Source organism: Drosophila montana, unplaced genomic scaffold (assembly GCF_035044405.1).
Source record: "Drosophila montana isolate Dmon_TW-CO22-7 unplaced genomic scaffold, ASM3504440v1 contig_1_1, whole genome shotgun sequence".
Taxonomy (NCBI): Eukaryota; Metazoa; Arthropoda; class Insecta; order Diptera; family Drosophilidae; genus Drosophila; species Drosophila montana.
Genome location: NW_026996920.1, coordinates 1,010,809 through 1,031,582, shown reverse-complemented (window position 1 = coordinate 1,031,582; position 20,774 = coordinate 1,010,809). Strand labels below are relative to the sequence as shown.

The window sequence follows — 20,774 nt, the reverse complement described above, 5'->3', positions numbered from 1 at the left end:
CACTTCCATAGACGCTAAACAGGCCAAACTAATTACCGTGCATAATAAATCAGCGCTGTCATAGTTTGCGATTAGTTTGACACCACCCTCGAGCTGAGGTCCTTGCAGCTTATTGACTGCATTTATGCAAATTGCTAGCAATACAGGAGAACTAGGAGCCGAGAGCCAAAGTATCGGATTTGCTCGATACATGCCTTGTGCAATATTCATTGCAATTTGTTGGCGTTTTTCCGAGAAGTTGCAACTGCTTTAACCTAATAAGCGACATCAGCCAAAGCATGCCACACGATTGCCATATATATATATATATATATACCAAGTTAGTCTACTTGTTCCTGATGACAAACGATTTTTTTTATGCAATATTAATTGATTTCCATTGAAAAGGAAACAACTGACACATTTTTACTTGGCTGGGGGAGGGGGAGGGTTGGGTAAAAGTACTGTGGGGTAATTTATAATTGTGTAGAACTGGAAAAGCTTTTAGCATAAGAACTTGTAGCGTGACTTGAATGATGATTGAGCCAAATTGCAACAAATTGTCAGGCAATTAGCTTGAAGAGAAACATGACTAAGTATTCTATATTAAGCACTTCAAATATAGTTAGTTCTGTTTGCCACAACAAATACTACATTTATTTAATTTCCAACAATTTAAAATTTCGCTGCCTTCAATAAAGCAAAAATGATTGATTTCTGTGGGAGAAAATAAAATGACAATATCATGTGCGAGCTCTTTGAGCAGCCTTCTTACCTCAACTGCCTGAAAAAGTTGACCCTCTTGCGTACGTCGGGTATATCGTGCATATGATCATCCAGAAACTTGTATAAGGTGCCAGTGTTCGGGTCGAAGTCGTTCTTGGGCAAGCGATTGAACATAAAGTCGGGGGTACCCCCTTTGGGCGCCAGCGGCTTGCAGCGTGAAGGATACGGCTGCGTATACTCACGCATATAGCCGGACTTGAGCGGTTGTATCAGTTCCTCCTCAACGTCCACAGGCCCATAGCGTGGACTGCGGCGGTCAGTGAATAGAATTAAGTCTACGAATACCTGACTGCACTTACTCATCCATGTTGAAGGACTGAAAGTTGACCAGCTTGTGATCCGTGGTGCAAAGTGTGCGCTGTGGCCGAGAACCCTGCTCAAGCATGATCTGTGTGGTTGTCTTCATGACCGAACTGTCCATGTGCGACTCCCATAGCTTTGTCTTCCTCTTACAGGGCATGGCCGCAACAATTGAGTAAACGTGAAATATTCAAAAAATGTGTTTTTGGCATATGCTTCTGATCTGATGTATGTCGAATGTCAAATGTTTAAGTGACTAACAATGTTCGTTCGTACTTCAACACATTTATTGGACAACAAAGGAAAAGATTCCAAAATACATTTTCTATGAAACGTTTAAGTCGATATCTCTTGACTCAGCGATAGTTTTTTCTTTTTTAGAACGGAGAACGGAGGTATAATTCTACAAAAATTCAATGTTTAGCTGAAATATTTAAAAATGTTATGATTATGTAACCATATCCATAATATATATAAGTTAAATGCTATCAATAAACATCTTTCCCTCGAACCGGTTCTGTTTTTTGATGTGAATTGAAACTCAAGCCAAATCAGTTTCCCAAAAAAATGTTTATAAAAGAGACCCCGCCACTAAACATAAGGAACTTGGGCCCCAACTATTGTATTTAACGAGCCAGATATTGTAAATTCTAAAGTGAGTTCTTTTATAAGCATTTTGCGAATATGAGACAACTAGGGCGTGGGTGAATGGGTGTAGAACAACAAGTGCAGGAATTGAGCCCAAAGACAAGGAGTTGGTTCTAACCATGAGCTGAGCCAGCGACAATATTTATGTGTTTTCAGCCCAGCTTGATTTTAGGCAAAAATATGGTTAAGCTAATAATCTAAGCACTTTAAATAAAATATGTTCACTGCCAGGCAAATTGTGTTGATAAATGAAATTTGAGCTTGGGCACAATTCAGTTATATATATGTAAACCAATTAAATCCGATCATTAGGCAACAAACTGTGTGTTCCATTCAAATCACGAGCGGATTTATGGCAAGCCAAATGGCCTGAATAAACAGAGAATTGAAATGAAAATCGAACAGTCAGTGGGTCAGTGGGCAACATCATAGCATGCCCCCAATGGGCAACTGGAGCCGGCAGCAGATGGAAGGGATTCGTGCTGCAATTGCAACAGGAATAATAATAGGAAATATTGGCTGGAACAATGGAGCTGGTTGCAGTTTTCATTATGTGTTGCCACCTTATTTGCTTGCATCGACATTAATACGGGCTAATTAAACAAATATTGGGAGTGTGTGTGCGTGAGGTGTGGGTGTGTGGCGTGGGTGTGTGGTGTAGGTGTGCGGCTTGGATGGGCGGGTCTGTGGTATGTTTATGCATATCATATGGCTTATATCAACAATCAGCATCGATGACACCAGAAAGCAATGTTGAACAACATAATGCGATAGACACCGCTTAGCAGCAGAATATGCAATACGGCGTAAGCTAGACGCAGCTAGAGCCAGAGAGAGAGTGAGAGAGATGGCAACGGATGGATATTCGCCATGTGCGGCATAAATTATGTGCCACAAATGTTGCATGCGTTGCATTTTACAGCGCATAATTTGCATTTTTAAGCATTTTCACAGTGCATTGGGCATAATTAAAAGCGACGTCGCCGTCGACGGAAAAGGGGCACAGCGCCTGTGGAATGGCAAGCGGAATGTACTTTTCATTTTGGGCAAAGTGTGTACACACTGAAATGCAATTAAGGCAACAACACGCTGCAGTCGGGGTGTGGCAGTGGGTGTGCAAAACTGTTAAACCGCTCGAGTTGCTCACCTTTAAGATTACACACAGTTGGCTGGGCGTGCGGCATGGGCAGGGGCAGGGGCTGCTGCCGGGCAGCCGCCGTGGTGCACTTAACAAATTAATGTCAAGCCACAATAAAAGTCAACAGCTGGTCTGGCAACGGGCGGCACGGAGCATCTCGAGCGCTAAGGTGAAAGCAGAGTTGAGTGCAATGTCATGCTGAGACTTAGTGAGAGTTAGGGCACGTGTGGAGGGGAGGGGAAGCGGGGGCAGCGAGTAGGGACAGCGCGTGCAGCCAAGGATGGAGAACGGAAGCTGCCACTCACACAGCAACATTTACAAATGCACACAACAAGCACATCGACACACACACATACTCATGCAGGCACACACGCATGTTTAAGCGCTGCCTGCCCGAGATTTTGCGCTTGACATATAATCTTTATGTCGCCAGTCGCTGTGTGTGTGAGCGCGTGTGTGTGTGTGTGTGTGTGTGTTTATGTCGAGCTGCATCCTTGCGCATCCTGCGCAAATGGCAAAAGTTTTGCCAGAACGCAGCACTTGCTCAACTTTTGATGGCTGAGGTGTGAAATTTACGAGTTGCGATTCACAAGTCCAAATAGGCATATAATTATTGCATATACACACATAGACACACACACACAACAGCAGCCAAGGGATGCCGTTAAATTAGAAATTGCTTAGCTGCAGAAATCCATTTAAATTATCAAATTACCGCTAGAAATATTTATCATGTGCTATGGATATCGAATCAATAAAATTCAGTATCTGAGGAGCCCTTCATATACATTTAGATACAAATTTTCTTGCAACTTTGCCAGATCTATTACGTTATCTGATATATGAGAGGAATAAAGACCACAATGCCATACTTGACCACTTTCACTCTCTAATTATATTTTCCAGCAGGGCATATTTGCATAACATTTTCAAACTAATCGCTTTCGTATTGAAAAATAAGAAAGAACTTTGAAACATGAATACCCTTGTCGACAAAAGGCGAGAATTGTATAGCTCGTAAATGCAGTAAATTGTTAAAGATAACTTTAACGAGGAAATCAGGATATCTCCAAGTCGAATACTTAATACCCTTGTGAGAATGGGATATGTGAGAATAGTGAAGCACGTTTATTACCAGCTTATGAGAATATCTGGGTAAAAGGAAAAATATTACGCAGCATAGCTTAACCAATAATTACCGGGCTTGCTAAAGCTTTTCACACAAGATATTAATTTTCGACCGATCGTTTCTATGGCAGCTATATGATATTGTATCCCGATGTTGTTAAGATTTTGCATATATATGTAAGGAACAAATTGAAACCTTTAAGTGCCGAGTTTGGTCAAAATATCTTTATAAACTAAATAGTTTTTTTCCAGAACTTAATCGATCCTATGGCAGCTATATGATATAGTGATTCGACATGTACTGCCTACAACAGAGGGTCGGACCAATGCAAAGTCTCAAGACAATAGCTTTAAAACTGACAGACTAGTTCGCATAGAAAAAGACAGACTATCATCTCGGCTGTTAATGCAGATATCTCCTTCTATGCTTAACACAGTTCATAACAAAACTTTAATGCCTTCTGCAAGGTCAATGCAAATGTATAAAACAAACAGATAGAAGCACCTCCCACCAGAGGGAAAAAGGCTGGTGACTTGCAATTTGAAATATATGCTCCCGTATGTCATACGAAGTTTACCATATTATTATCAATGGCTTTGACCTTGACATTGTATCGATTTTAGACTTCACTTTTAACTTGATTTGGTATGAAAGGACACCCTAGAAATAGCAATGTGAATATATAATCATTCTTAAAATATCTTGAGCTTGACTTTCGACTGGTCGTTTTTATTGGAGGTATATATTGTGACCCTCTCCCAACAACACCGTCGTGGACACGTCTGCAAACAAACAGATCGACTGATGTAGTCGGCTGTCGGTATTATGAGGAATATGCATATACACGTATAGAAGAGGAGATGTCTTATCTTATGTATTCCACATTTCGTGCCAAGCTAAAATAGCCTCTGCAAGGATATAAAAGCAGAGTTATTTATAAGGTCTGCTGAGTGGAATTTCATGAGCTTGGCCTCTTGCGCCAACATTCATTCATATGCTGCTGCGGCTGCTCCAAATGAACTTCCTGGCGGAGCTACAGTGGAAAAAACAACTTCACGGCACTTGGAGCCAGCCACAACAACAACACCAGCAATGAGTGAGGGAGAGAGAAGGAGAGAGAGAGAGAGTGGTCAAGTGAGAGACTACCGAAAAAATGCAGTTAAATGAGCGGAAATGCAAAATTAACTCGCCGCGAAAGCGCAGAACAAACAAAGAAATTGTTGTACAACTATAAAAACAAAAAACAAAATGAAGAGGAAATAGAGAAGAAGAGCAGCTAGTGCGGCAGCAAAGGGAAATGCAAGTAAAATTCCTGGAAAAAAAAAACGAAAAAAATGTTGCCACTTGGCCAAATTTAATGCAAATATTTGGCCAACCACAAAAGAAAAGGCCTCGTACATTTGTGGGCAGAAGCCAAATGAAAGCGCGGAAAGGGCAACTTTATGCATTGGGTTAATATTAGGTTTGAGCCGGTTTGAGTACGACTTTTCTAACTATGAGCCTAAGTTTAAACCAAACGAATTATCTTACAAACAGCTTAATCAAAGCGCCAATCGAAATATAAAGCCAAGGGAGAGAGACTCAGCCCCTACTTTTGCATTTAACAAACCATATTCGGCTGATGCCAATTTTGGCTAGAGATTAAATTTGTCAGTTTGATTAATCACAGCTTGAGTTCATGGATGTAAAACACCACATACACGAGTCATTGCCAATTTTTTGCTATGGGCCTGCAGCCCTGGTTGAGATAGAGGATGCATGAAGATTCGATTCTGAGACTCTAAAGAAATAATCGGTTAAGCAAAGTCTATTCCACACCTATTTGTAGAATTTATGGCCACATCTTTCGCTCACATTCTGGCGAAATGAATGCGAGTCCTTATTGTGCTTCACACGTAAACAGCTATGAAATGTGCACGTCGCACAACCTCAGGGCGAGTGAATGCCCGACCCCCTTCCCCTGCGTCTGTCAGAGTATTTACCAAGGTAACGACCACTTTTTGGCCATACAATTTGCAGCGACAAACCGCGTCAGGCGGGAATTGCTTAAATCCCTCCTCGCCCCGCCGAGCTCCTTGCTGTCCTTCGCTTTTGGCCAAAAGGGTCTTTGAGCATATCCTTAAATGTTGAGCTTGATAAATAGAAAATGAAAATGTAAATGATTTATCTTCTGCGCGTATCTTAAGCTGCTGCTGACGAACTTTTGAGTATTTGAACTGGGCGAAAATTGTATTTAATTGTCGTGCTCGCAGTCCGCTGTTGATAATTGCAATGGAGAAAAACTGAGAGAGAGAGAGAGAGAGAGAGAGAGATTTAGTCGTAAATTAAACAAACATTTTCACAGAGCGGGCAATGAAAATGACAATAAAAATAGCATCAAATTTATGGCATACCAAACGAAGCGAAATGGAACGAAATGAGAGTCGAAGCAGCGGGAAAGGCTTCTTGGCCATTTTATTATTTTGCACTTGCCCCAGCTCACTCCATGCCCCGCAATCCACTCCCCACTCCCCACACCTGCCACACTCCACAGTCGTAGTTGGCACTGAGCAGGGCATCTGCCACTTGGCACTGACTTCTGCCTGAGGCAGACAGCGAGCCGCAAGGGACACGTGCAGCTGCCAGGGGCGACACATTCAGTCGCACTGACTTTGCACAATTAATGGCGGCCAGCCTGACACGCCCCCCAACGATCCTCCCCGGCCGACAAGTCTTGCGCAATTATTGCGCCATTGTGTGAGAACCTTTGCCAAGTGTCTGTGTCACCGCTAAATTTAACATAATCCTGGAACGCCGCCGACGCCGGCGTTGCCACTCATTTAATGCGACCGTTTCGGCAGCTGACGCGGCGCAGCCCCCTCCTTGTGACCGGCCCTGTTGGCCCATGCCCTTTTTGGGTGCTTGCATGCGGTGTCTTTGTCCTGCGGTAAGCCTTTCTTTTGCCGCGCATAATTAATTTCGCGTTCCTGCCAAAAATATGCGCCTGAATCTCGTCCGCTCTGCTCCACTTTGATTTTCTCTCCAAATTGTTGTCGCAGCCTCGCTATTTATTTTATACTTGGCAAGCCGCCTTCAAGTCGCATTCAGCGCCCTTGCCAATTGGCATTTCTCAGTTGGCCCACAAACGCAAAAATGTTCACCAAGCAGACTCGAAAGCCCAGACATTTCAGCTGCCAAAGACGGGATAATGCCATCAAATCGTAATCAGTTTATTGTCGGATGTACTAGCTATGAAGAGGTCGCTCGAAAGCTTGAGCCTTGGATTAAACTTTAATTAAAAAGGGGCTCATATTTTGCGAATAGTTATGATTTCGAGCTGTTCTTCATTTCAATGCGTTTAATTGAACATGTCTTATTATGTCTTATTATTATAAAAATAGTTCGATTTCATACCATGCAATATTACCCAGATTTGGTCGTGCCAAGACCAGCAGCTGAAGCTGATTGGAGGCTAAGCAAAAAAGTTTTATGCAATCGTTTTCCACCAATTTTTCACAGCTGAGCGTAAAATTTTCAAACTGAACACATTTAGCTTGGACTGCACAGACTGTCAGTTTTATTTATGAAGAATGCATCAGTTCCTCTGGGTAGCCTCACTTGCACATAATTATCATAGCAAATTTTTGTAGCAATTGTGCAGAGGCTTTTCAAAAATGCTATATAGAAAAATGCTTCAAAAATATTATATTTACAATAGTAGGAAAATCTGTTATTTTTTGAGAGCCGAGTAGTATTCAGATTTTCGCACATATCAAATTTCTTGACTTTTAAACTCTCGATCGTACACGATTAATTTACATTCTTAATGGTTCGTTTAATTTTATTTGGCAAATTTTTGCACTTAGCTATTTATTACATAAATATTGGCAAACATTTATATATGTATATTAAAAATTAATAGATAGCTCGAAGAAGAATGTGTAGGCTAAATCCTAGGATAATAAGTATATCTAATCTACTTTTGTTTATACTTTTTATACCTTCTGTAATTCATATTTCTTGGAATACCCTATGGCGGCTGCCTTTCACGATGTTTATTATGCTTTTGAACCGAATTGTTCTCTTTTCATTCAATAGCATCAGCAACATATTTTTCTCAGATAACATTCAATTTGAAAACATATTAACTGAAAATGTTACATCAGGCACTAACGGAGGTTAGTTAAAGGCAAAATAGTTCACACAACACAGTTTTGGCAGGAATATCAAAATAAATAGAAAAGTCTGCACCAGTTGACGACTAACAACCACAAACTGTTTGGTTGCCGTCCTAAACCTGACAAACAGAGCCATTTTTATCTGCTTGTTCATATCAACAGGAAACTAACCTGTTATAGGAGCAACGAAGGCGGCAACAGCAAAATGATGCCACAGAGTAAAAAGCATAGCAATCCAAATACTCATGCAGAATCAGCACGACAGTTGCAAATGCTCATAACACATGCGTTCATAAGGAAAGAAATATATTGAGGACTGGGTAACTAGAGATGATGTCAACTTATTGAACAGCATCATTTCAAGATAGCTGCCAAAATTCAAAAAAGAAAGGAGAAGACTAAATGTTCCTCATCTGAAAAACGAAAGACAGATAACGAACCGTAGTTTTGGCCAGGTTTAACCGAAATTCCTCTGAAATGTCGATGAAATTATTTTGGTAGACGAAAAGAATTGAGAGCTTCGATTTTTTTTTTGCAATATTAAGACGATTTTTAAAGGGCATGTTATTAAGTAAATGTGCAATGTTTCAATATTACATTAAAACTTGAAAGAACTGATATTATAGACATTCCGAATTTGAAATACCCTGTTGTCGAAAAGCTTGCGGCTTTGTAGGTTTTTGAGGAGTATATTGATTCGACTGTTGATACTGATAGATCTCTATATATAAAACTGTTTGTCCTGACTGACTGACTGACTGACTGACTGACTGACTGACTGACTGACTGACTGACTGACTGACTAACTGACTGACTGATTGGTGATCAACGCTCAGCCCAAACCGTAAGAGCTAGGAAGCTGAAATTTTCACTGTAGTTACCTTATGTGATGTAGGTGCACGTTAAGACGGGGTTTCGGGGAATTCCACTCGCAAGTGTGGAAAAATCGCGAAAAACGTTTGTATGTAACTTTTTTGTTTACCATCCGATCGGCCCCAAAGATCTTTGTTCAAATTCATTTGAGGGGTGTTTCGCACTTTTCGGAAAAACCCATTCCTCCTTGGTGGAAATGGAGGTCAAAGATTTGGTGGGTGACGTTTCGCGCTCAAATTCATTTCCAGTGATCTATATGAAAAATCATTTGAGACGTGTTTCTCACTTTTCGCAGAATTCAAACTTCTTCGCGGGGAATGCGATTTAAAGATTTTTTGGGCGGCGTTTTAAGTTGTGTCCGATTTGCTTCAAACTTATTTTTAAAGCTCTACATAAGAACTTAATAAGTACGTATTTCAGCGATTTGGAAAATTCCACCCGCAACAGTGGTAAATTGGCGGAAAAAGGTTGTATGAAAGTTTTTTGTTTACCATCCGATCGGCCCCAAACTAATTTTCAAAGATCTATATTCAAATTCATTTGAGGGTTGTCTCATACTTTTTGAAAAATCCATCCCTCCTTGGTGCAAATGGGGGTCGAAGATTTGGTGGATGACGTTTTGTGTTCAAATTTATTTCCAAAGATCTATAAGAAAGATCATTAGAGACGTGTTTCACATTTCTCGCAAAATCTAAACTCCTTCGGTGGAAAATGCATTTCAAAGATTTTTTTGGTGAATTTTAAGAGTTTTCCGATTTGCATAAAAGTTGTTTGAATCCCGTCCGATCAGTTTTAAAATCATTTTCAAAGCTTTTTTGATTTTATAACATACGTGCCACGGGCAAGGCCGGGTTATACCCGCTAGTAATATATATAATAATACATAATATATACTATAGATATATCATGTTCACAAAATATTAATTCTCTCGGCAGAGATATAACAAGTTCTATAACTTCTATAAAATCGTACATATAGGAACCATTTATTGATTTTTTATTATCTGACAGCAAATGTTCTGAAATATCATAACATTTTGCAATTTATAAGTGCGCAATTCAATCACACTTGATTCACATGATTCACTCGATTCACTCGATTCGCTTCATTCGTTCGCTCGGCATTCATAATTGTTTCACAGCTGCAGCCGATAACAATTTAAATCCATTGTTGCCAATAAACAATTATTGCAATTCATGCAAAACAAAACGCGGAGCACACTTCAGGCTGTCCCCCACCCCCCTTACCCGCCTCTATTAGCCACAGGCGTCAGCCTGGCATAAGCGGCGGCCCAGAGCCATGCCCTAGACCAATGCCAATGCTGTTGCCGAATCGCTGAGCTTTTTATCTTCATAAAAACGCCGCCAGACAAAGCGACGGAATGACAGACAGACAGACGGACGCTGTCCCAAACGAAATTCATTGCAAAATGTTCAAAAATGGCGCACGAAAAAACTGTTGCCGGGGAAAATTGAATGGAAATGAAAGGGAGGGGCGTAGCTGGCCGAGCTGGCAGGATGGCGCCCAACGGGCCATGTCATAGACAGCCAGAATGCTAGAATGAGAGGTGGAGAGTACGCGGAGAGGGGGCACTAAATAAAGTTGCAGTAAAAAACTATTAGACAGGCGCTCGCGTTGAAAACAAAATAAAAATCACCTAAAATACCACAGTCAAAAATAAGCAAATGTGTTCTAGTCGTGAGTGCCCGACTAGCAGATACCCTAAGCCCAGCGACAAGCTGCTGTTGTCCAGGTTCACCAGGAGACATGTTCCCTGCTTAACTACCATGTTATAAAATGGTTGTAAGTATGATAATTTTTGGAGGAAACAAAGATTAGATGGTGGATGTGAGGCCATCGTTGCTTTGTTTTTACTTTTTACTTCAAACACCAGATAATCGAAAAACTTCTAGGCTATCTGCAGGTTTGAGAGAGTATGTTAGAGTAAGCTGTATCCTTATTGCTTACTTACATATACACGCACGTATGCTGACTTATTCCCATTGCCCAAATACTTCTGTGTTTATAGTTCGATCTTTATTAAATTTTCAAGGCATCCAAACCATGCTCCACCTTTATAGCAGCCTTTTTCAGTTTTAGGGGAATAGGAGAAGCTAGTCGAGAGTGAAATAATCTCAATCGATTTAAATATGGAATTAGATAAAGTGGGAGGGCATATCAAAAATGTGAAATTTCAAACCTTTAGCTTTTGAATTTTCCGAAATCGACGCAGCTCTTCGTCATGATCCATCCTGAAAATATATATAATTTAATGGGGTCGAAGCAGTCACGTTCTGCCAGTTACATACATTCACATGTCCAGTCATACTACCTTGCTCAACGATTTTCAATGGGAGCAGGGTATGAAAAATACAAAAATTTTGGCCATATATGCAATTGGGGGAAAACTATGGAGAAAGGCAGTGGGAGGTGGGGAAGCGAGCGATAAAAGAACAGACTGAAGCCGACAGCAATCGGAGAAGCTGCAACCGAAACAGGAAATTAAAAACGAATCGTGTGCGTGTGTTCTGTAGATGAGTGTGTGCGTGTGTGTGTGTGTGTGTGTGTGTGTGTGCGTGTGTGTGTGTTTGTGTATCTTGCAGATGGCTGGCATCAAGAGACACTTCTGAGGCGGCACAAACACAAAGTGTTTTATTCAATACGAGGCCAGGGACACTGGCCATTGGACAGTGGCATGCATCAAATGGGGGCACGGCAGTCAAAACTTTGCCCTCTTACCTTGACTCTTAAATTTATGTGCAAACTTTTGCTGTATAGCTGTGTGTGTGTGTGTGTGTGCGTGTCTGGAAATTATGCAATTTTAACGCATAAATTTCACGACTCGACCCGAGGCAAAAGCACAGCAGCCTCGTCTGCCAGCCCATAACTTAACCGACTTCACGACTGTCTAATTAAAGCCAGTTCAGCGGGCGTAGCCCCTTTCCTGTGTGCCAGCAATACAAATGCCTTCCGTTTACCATTATGGTGGCGCAAACAGGAGCGGAGGCTGCTATAAACTATTTGATTAAGGCTTGCTTTCAAGAAACTACGCAGACTTAGCTTAAACTAGGCTATTGAGGAAAACAAACGAACTGCATTTTTTAAAAATCTATTTTTATCCGTGTATATTTATATTATCAACAGTCTTAGATGTGACTAAAACGAATTAAAATTAAATTAAAACTTATTTAAAATAAGATATTTGTATTTTAAAATTTATTGAATGCAAATTCTTGTAAATTCCTCAGGTGAATGTAAATAAGAATAATAAATAAAATACGAACATTATTTTCAGTTCATATTACGTATACGTTTTACGTATACTATATCAATTTTATGAAAGTATAAAAGTTTAAAATGCAAATAAAATATAGAATAACGTAACAAAAACAATGATCAATTAAATAATTATTTCATTGAATTGTCCTTTACTGCACCTACCACAATATATATTTAAATGTTACTTATTAGATTCAGCTGCATCAAGCACATATAGAGTATTTGCAGTTCGTGCCACGTTCGTTTCAGCTTTTTTGCATTTTGAAGATCCTATGGCTCGCTCGTAAACATAAAAGTTGGCAACACTCCCCGGAGACAAATCAGTTTGATTTTGATTGCATCTTTTATGGCCGTTGGCACCTTATAACTTTTTCCACCTGAATCGGCCATCGCCATTCGCGGTCCGCCAGCTGTTCAGATTCGGAGGCTTCTGCCCGAGTCCGTATCTTTCGGCTCTGCCGCATGTTTTAATTCTCCCATCGCAGTTGTTTCATGCCGTTGCCGGTTGACGGTTGTTGCCTCTTGGTTTCTTGATTGTTGGTTGTTAGCTGTGGGTCGCAGAAGTCAACGTTATTGGCACGTGTTTTTGTGTGTGTTTGCAACGTGTTCCTCATTCGTATTTATTTCTTGGGATAAGCTCGGAAAACTTTTGCCTAAAACAAAACAGGGCAGAATGCTCTAGTCGGGTATGCCCGACAGGAAAATATCCTGAACTCAGCGCCAAGCTGAAGTAACAAACATTCTAGCTTCTATTCTAGCAGGCATGCCTCCCTATGGAAAGCTATGAACTAAGCAAGGGCTCATCTTTTTCACATGGGGAATCCGAATGAAGTTGGAGGCTGCGTCCCTCTAAATTATTTTGTCTGAATTTTTAGCGGATATCCAAGATATCCTCCTTATGTCGATATCAATACCAATATTGCCTGAAATTTCACTTGATCTGGAAAGATCCGACTAGACTCAAAGAAGAAATCCATTATACCCATTTTCAATGGGTTCAGGGTATGAAAATATAAAAACAAAGCTACGCAAAAAGTTGACTCGTGTTTGTGGCTTTTGTTGGTTTTATGCGCGCTTCGTGCCGCAACCATCAAAGGTGGCCCAGAGCCCAAACAAAAACGGTTCAACATTTTGTCTTAACAATTTAATGAGTTGTAAGGGGTGGCAATGGCAGCCGGGGCAGTATGGTTTCTAAGGTTTGATTAAAGCGAACAGCGTGACAAAATAGACACGAAATTATTTAACATGCAACAACAAAGTATCAGGAGCATTTGACCAAAAGATACCCCTTTGCCCAAGGCAAAGTATTATCAACAATTTCGTACTCCTACACACTGACAGGTATTAGCCGACGCATCTAGCTCAAGTGCTTCTCAACATTCCCAAAGTCTCAACACTTGCATTTTTCAAACAGACGATGCTGACCACAAATATATATACACTTTTTAGTTTCGTAGAACTTCCTTTGTGGCTGTTAAATACATTTGCAAGGCTTTAGAATAAATGTTTTGTCCCCTTATAGATGCAGGGTGGAAAAGGCTATAGGGAAATGTGTCGGCTAACTTGCGACTGTCTTTTTTGACTTCTCGACACGTTTCTGTTCCGGTTGATATTCCCGCCGTCCGGAATGTGTCACACAAAATGCTTTGCAATTGAAATGTCAATAATCTTTTATGACATTGTAGCGTAACGCTTCAAAATGTAGTACTTTTGGCTCTACTTCAATTTTATGCACTGAAATTGTTTTAAATTTTTAAACTTTACTACCAATTCCGATTTACTCTTTTTATTTGAAATTTTGCTGGGTAATTATGTGCTTCCAGTGGATATTTAAATGAATTTCGATTACAAATTTTATATATTTTTTCTGCAGTGTAGCACAACAAAATATTTTCATTTGGCTCGCAAAATCTTTGACATGCAACAGCAATCAAAAGCGAAGAGCGGTAAGGGAAGAGTGCGGGTACAGGACATGGGCCTGTGGTTGTTTGGTGGCGGCAGGGGAAAGCCAGGACGCCATTTTGTGGCCTGTCTTGCGGTGTCGCCTGAAATTGGCCAGCAAACAAGGCAACAAGCACGAATAGACCAAAAAGGATATAGAAAGAGAGCGAGAGGGAGAAGAGGACACGCAAAAAACAAATGTCGGAATCCAATTCAAAATGCCATCAGACATTCTAATTTCATTCATTTCTCAATACAATCAACTGAACGTGGGGCAGGCTGGGCCAGAACAAAGTCCCAAATTCACTTCCTTATGTCACATAAATTCTGATTGTGATAAAGCGAAACAGCAACTAAAACGGAAATGCAGCAAACGATTCTTCAGTTCTCTGCGGCATAAATTGCGGCACCAAATTGAATTCTGGTCTATGATTTTGTCAACTGGACACATGACCCCCGATTGACCACTCCAATTACCTCCTTTGGCTGAGTTACGAGTAACATCTTCAGGTTGAGTATCTTACCTTAAGTAGGTACCTTACCGCAACAGTCGAATCTATTTTTCAGACAGCCCAAATATTTATTCACTAAAGGTCATTTTAAAAATTGATTTTTAAAGAATAAATAAAGTATTAAAAAAAATAATAATACATAAAGTAAAATAAATAACAAAAGGGTTCGAATTAAGCCTAATGTTTATTTTAAAACAAATTAAGTGCAATCCGAGAGGCTCCTAAAATAATGTATTACGGCTTATATTAAGTAATAATTCATGCAGTCTTGCAATATTTTGAGTAGAACAGACAATTTCCTGATTTAATTTCTTATCTAAAAGAAATAGTTACTTTGCGATAAATTATAGGTTAAATTGAATTGATGCAATTTTTGTTTAAAAATACAACCAGTGTCAGATGGTTCATGGAACTGTGAACCGATTCACGAATGAACTGTCTGGGATTGTGGACACGATAATAACACAGTAAGACAATATTACTAGATCTAATTTTAAGTTATCTTTCATTGCTTAGGATTGCACAGAGCTCTTTTTGAACCACATTTCAAAATCTTAATGGATTGTAATCTGCTCGTAACAAGTTCACAATGACTGCCCAACTCTCAAATAGCCAGCGCCCTAAAGCGCAATTCTTAACATAGTTTTCTGTTTCAAGTATTTCACTTTTCTCATCTTGTTGCATTCGCAGCTGGGCTATAAAAATGCCAACTAAAGGCTTGGTAAGAGGGCAAAGCAAATGCAGAGCCAGAAAAAGAGTCATTTGGGATATTTTCTGGAGCTGGAGGCGTTTTGAGGGCTTTCAGTGTGTCGCCCGTTGGTGTCGTGGCTCATTTTTGTGCAAATTGTATAAAATAAATATGAATTGGCTGTCACGAGGGCAACGTCAAGGTCTTTAGCGTAATGCCTCGGGGGATCAATTTGTAGTTTGGCTGCCGCTTCAAGGGATTTGCATTAGAATTTTGATGGCGAGTGGACACAAATTGAATTGCCACACAAAACGTTAATTGGCATCATAAAGCAACGGTTCAAGACAGCGTAAATTAATTAAAGTTGCATTGCCAGCAGCAGCAGCAACAAGGACAATAACAATAGCAATAACAACCTAGGTCAACAGCCATTTAAAATAGCCGATATGCGTCTAGAATGCAATCAGAAATTAATTGCGGCAATAATTGCGTTATAAATAAATCCAAGCATATATCTTGGTGTGCACACGTGTGTCTGTGTGATTTGTGAGTGCGTGCGTGCGTGCGTGCGTGTGTGTGTGTATGTGTGTGGTTGAGTGTGGTATTTAGGGGCCTCAATGAGCTGCACTACGCAATCGAACTAATAAAACGGCAGTTAAGTTAATCAGCCAGACAGCCGGTAAGTTGATTTAAAGCCGCAGCCAACGGCGCGTATGATTGATTTATCAATCTCTGCGTGGTTTGGCTGAGAACACGTGGCTGGGGGAGACTCGCATGCAGCTGCTTGAGGCATAGTTTTCTATTTGTATAATTTAATATTGATTTGCATTATTGTGACCGATCCACGATCCTAATCTCCCTCTCAGTAGACCATCTCCGAGTCGAGATTGAGCAGTCCAAGCCACTCCCAGCCAAAGTAAACTAAAATAATCAAAACAAAAGAATTGTTTACACAACTCATACACATACTTATACAATGCAGCTGTGACCCACCCAAGACCGACAGCAAGACCAGCAGCAGCGGCCACGACATGCGGCTAAGCCAGCTCCGTTTGTTGGGAGGTCGATGGATACGCTTTAGGCTGCACTTGCTGCACAGGGGCTGATACTGCTCTTCCATGAGTTTGATGAGGGTCTTGGCATTTCCGTCTAAGCCAAACATATTGAGCAATTCCTTCTCATTCTCCACGAAATTCTCCAGCGCAATGCATACTACAGTTGTGTGTGCGTGCGTCCAATCCTCTGCAGGGTCTGCCTCCTCCGAATGCTCAGCTGGGAATGACTTGACTTTGTACTTGACTGTTAAATTACAGCTCGGCTGATCTCTGGCTGCAGGCTGCATTAAAATGCTTAGCTCGGTGGTGTCGAAGGCAGCCACCTTGCCGCTAGAGGGGAACACTTGGAATAGTGCCTCATTCGCAATGTCAATTAAGTATACCATGGGCTGAGCGCCCAGATTAAGCAGGCTCAGTTGACGCTTCTGCAAATGTGGAAATGGAGCCTGAAACTTCACGTTCGTTGGTGACACAATCAGAACATCGCTGCCTGCCATTTTCTAAAAAGAAAACCAAGTTTTTTGTTTAATTTAACACATTCAAATTGAATTTTCTACTCTTATCTAATGGCCTGTCTCGATTCCATTTTTCAAAAAAAAAGTACAACAAAAGAATGCTTAAATACAGACTTCATGCTTCAATTTTCATAAGATTTATGGCAACTTACACCACAAAGAGCTTTAAGCTGAATATGTTAAACTAAATGATTGAATTCATTCATACTTTACATCTGTTGAATGATGTTTTCTTTGCAAAGATTAAAAAAGTTGGAAAATTGAGTTAACATTAAGTAACATTTATTGGTGTCAAATTTACGTTAGCTTGAAAACCCAATTAATAGAGCCTTGAGCTTTAAATCAAAGTTGGTTATTTTCAATTAAGGCTGATTAAAAACGACATTTATCAATTTAATAATTTAATAAATAAGGAAATGCTCAGTCAGTTTTAAAGTTTAAAAGTTAAAGCAACTAAAGATTAAGCTTAATACATCCGAAAACCATAATTTGTATAATAACATTCATTACTCTCTTGATAATTACGTAATTTACTCTTTTTAGAACTTTATTAAAGCAGCTTTAAATAGGTAAATAAAGTAATTTAAACCAATGTAGCTTTAAGAAATAGTGCAATATGCCTTTCAATAAATATTAAAGCTAGCTGACATTGGAAAATGTCTTATGATATCAATGAATAGATAAATAGAGTTCATTGGCAATGTTAGAAGTAAGATTAATTGTGCTTAATATTCGCTTAGCGAATCGCAATAAGTAGATTGAGAAATGGTCGATATTATTGCTGGAGTCATTATGTAGATGCCGTGATGTGCTTTGTACTCATATTTGTCACATCGGCAACATTATTAGCAACAAATGCCTTATAAACGCCTTGGGGTCCTTCAAACTACCGCAATTTGGCCAGCTTGGCCAATTTGAGGCTACCCTCGTCTTATTTTTTGTTCTTCCTACCAAATGGCCAGCTTTGAGTGTGTCCTGTAAGTCCGTCCGCCGTCCGTTTGTCCGCTGTCAACAACATTTGTACAACGTATTTTTTCATCTTTCTTTCTGCAGATTTATGAAAACGTAGAAATCGTGAAGGACGGAGACAAAGCGAAAGCATTGTTATGCCAGTAGCCAGCCAGGACACTCGTTGACAGCAGGACGAGCGGCAACTTTGAACAAAATGCTGCGTAGTTGAACGCAGCTGCTTCAAAAATATAATAAATAAATAAACATAATTTATAAGTAGCAGATTTTTTACGTCTGTGTTGGCATAAATGCTTCAACACACAAACACACACACACACACACAGTTAGAAACACACGCACACACAATACTGGCATTTTTTTCTCGTCTTTCACTTTTGTCTGTCTGAATAGCTGAAGATGAATGCGATGCCATCTTTGAGGGTATTTACCACAGCGAAACTCTGAGACAAAGAAACGAGAACAATGAATTCTTGTGGATAACTCAATGAGACGTATGCGTGACGTAGCGAGTTTACGTTACGTTAAACAGACCTCGCTAAATGAGAAGCTAAGCAATTGTCTGTCTAATTTAAGCTGGGGGTGCAACAAGTGTCCTCTGCACTTTTTGGGCTCTGCTTTAATAAGACCAAGCCAAAAGCTTGGTAAAGCAAAATATGTGATAAACGGTTTGACGACATTCTTTATAACTAGTCTTGACTGGTCGACTATCCTCATTAGATCTGTTAAACAGGTAAAATCAAATATAATTAACCTCTCCTCATTTAAAATCTCAGAATAACAACTTCCAAGACAAGAATATCTTTCATGTTTGACAGTAATTAAAAAGTGGAATTCACTGAAGTACTCTATCGATCTGCATAAAATCGACTTTGGAGCTTCTATTAAAAAGCTTTTGCTTATGACTGCTGGCCCATATCATATTTGCCAGTAGTTTAGCCTTCATGTTGTTCTTTGAGTTGTCAAAAACATGTACACTTGAGGCACACCCACCCTTGAGACACGCCTACTTCTTTTTAGCCCACATAAAAGCAGTCAAAAGAGAAAACAAAGACATTTCTAGTCGACAGGCTAACCGGAAGTCAAGAACACAAACGAACTAAAAGCCGCACTCTCAGCAACAGCGTTCCTTATCATATACATATATATACATAATGTACATATGTATATACTCCCTGTATATATATATATATATATATATATGTATATATCAACACATTCCGGGAGGCACACCCACACGCTAACGCTGAAGGGGGGTGCCACATTCAAATGGTTCCATATTTCTTGACAATTTAGGACACCATTAGCGAGAAATTATTACATTGCGACGTCAGCGGAGCTGGGCGGAGGGTAGGCAGCCGCCGGTCCAGGCCAAGCACTGGAGTACGCATGGAAGCAGAAGGCAAACTGTACTGCGGCGGGTGAAGAGTGGAGGGTAGAGGCCGTTTGCCGATTTTGGCGGGAAAACGACAACACAGTGACACCCACACGCCTGCGATGCCTCTAAAATGTAATGGGGCACAAAAAAATAGGAGAAGTGCGCTAGTCAAGGATGCCCGACTAAAAGATACCCTTTCATTTGGGACCCATTCGTTTTCCCTCTACATATACTGTGTGCGGGATATACAATACTTACTAAAAATCGATATATATCGATTTATGAGAAATGTGAGAAGTGATCTGTCTATTTAACGTCTATACGGAAAAGCACAAAATCAACAGGGCAGGAAAACTGTTTAAATAACAAGATATTCTCATTCTTACACTCATACCTACACCAGTTCAATATGCCCATATTTGTCGATATTTTTAGTAAATACAGGGAATAGGAAAGAACATTTTTCTGGGTACCGAAAATTGAATACCCTTATAAAAATATCGATGCAGCCTTGTGGTATTTGTTTATGCAGCCCAATTTTGCAACGACTATAATTTTTTTTTATGTTTCATGGAATTCGTATTTAATAAACGGAGTATAATGAGTCTCAGCTAAAAGATATAGTAAACTAATCGGGCCATTGCAGATATTTACTTTCTTCTGCAATGAGATGAATCTTTGCAATTTTATTAATCTAAGAAGTTCAAAGATATAGAAAACTGTGTATTTTTTGTTTAATGATCATTTTTATGGGAAAACTATAACGGAGTATTACTTAGTACGGTTTCTATAAATATAATTCAATTAATTTATATTGGTAAGTGTATTGAGATTTCGGGGTGCCAAAGGCAGCCGCTTCTATGTGTGTTTTTTCTATCGCTCTGTTTTTGGGGGAGCGCGGGCAACTTATGTGGGTGCTTAAGTGAACCATTAGCGCCGCGCGTCATTAAGTTGTTTCCGCTTCGCGCATTTCTTCTACTGTTTTCTCCGTGCAGGATGGCAGGCGTGGGCGTGGGAGTAGGCCCAGCTCTGCTGACAGACTGCAACAGCTTCCCCCATGGGGAAGCTGGGAAACTGCGGCTGTGGCATTGAGGCACGTACTCGCGTTCGTATCGAGGCTTGTAGGCCACATCATTAATGGTTATAGACCGGGCCGGAGTAGGTACGTAGACAAGGCTTTGGCTTGCCGACTTTGCCTATTTTTATCTTTCTTTTTTGTTGCCTACCCATTGCGGTTCATTGACCAGCCACTGAGCAGGCATCCGTCTTGATTTATATGCTCCAGAGTTTGTCTGTTCGTTTAGTGCCCTCTAGTAATCATTTTAAGTAGGCTCAACATGTTTTAGCTGCCCTTCCTTTTCGACGCAATTAAATGGGGCTCGCAAATTGACGGGGCAAGTGCGGGGCCAAACGCCAGCTGTGTCAA

The 20,774-nt window shown here is 40.2% G+C and overlaps 2 protein-coding genes across 2 annotated transcripts; both read right to left on the bottom strand.

Moving 5' to 3' along the window:
• Nucleotides 1–608: 608 nt before the first annotated feature.
• On the bottom strand, nt 609–1,321 carry LOC135426261 (uncharacterized). Its single transcript, XM_064679292.1, has 3 exons — nt 1,065–1,321; nt 755–1,012; nt 609–696 (listed from the first exon to the last, which is right to left on the bottom strand). Exons 1-3 carry the CDS (start codon nt 1,223–1,225, stop codon nt 672–674), a joined length of 444 nt encoding a protein of 147 aa, XP_064535362.1. The 5' UTR covers nt 1,226–1,321; the 3' UTR covers nt 609–671.
• A 14,902-nt stretch (nt 1,322–16,223) lies between these two features.
• Nucleotides 16,224–17,066, bottom strand: LOC135426238 (uncharacterized). Its single transcript, XM_064679267.1, has 2 exons — nt 16,425–17,066; nt 16,224–16,352 (listed from the first exon to the last, which is right to left on the bottom strand). The coding sequence occupies exons 1-2, from the start codon at nt 16,981–16,983 to the stop codon at nt 16,294–16,296; spliced, it is 618 nt and encodes a 205-aa protein (XP_064535337.1). The 5' UTR covers nt 16,984–17,066; the 3' UTR covers nt 16,224–16,293.
• Between the last annotated feature and the right edge of the window lie 3,708 nt (nt 17,067–20,774).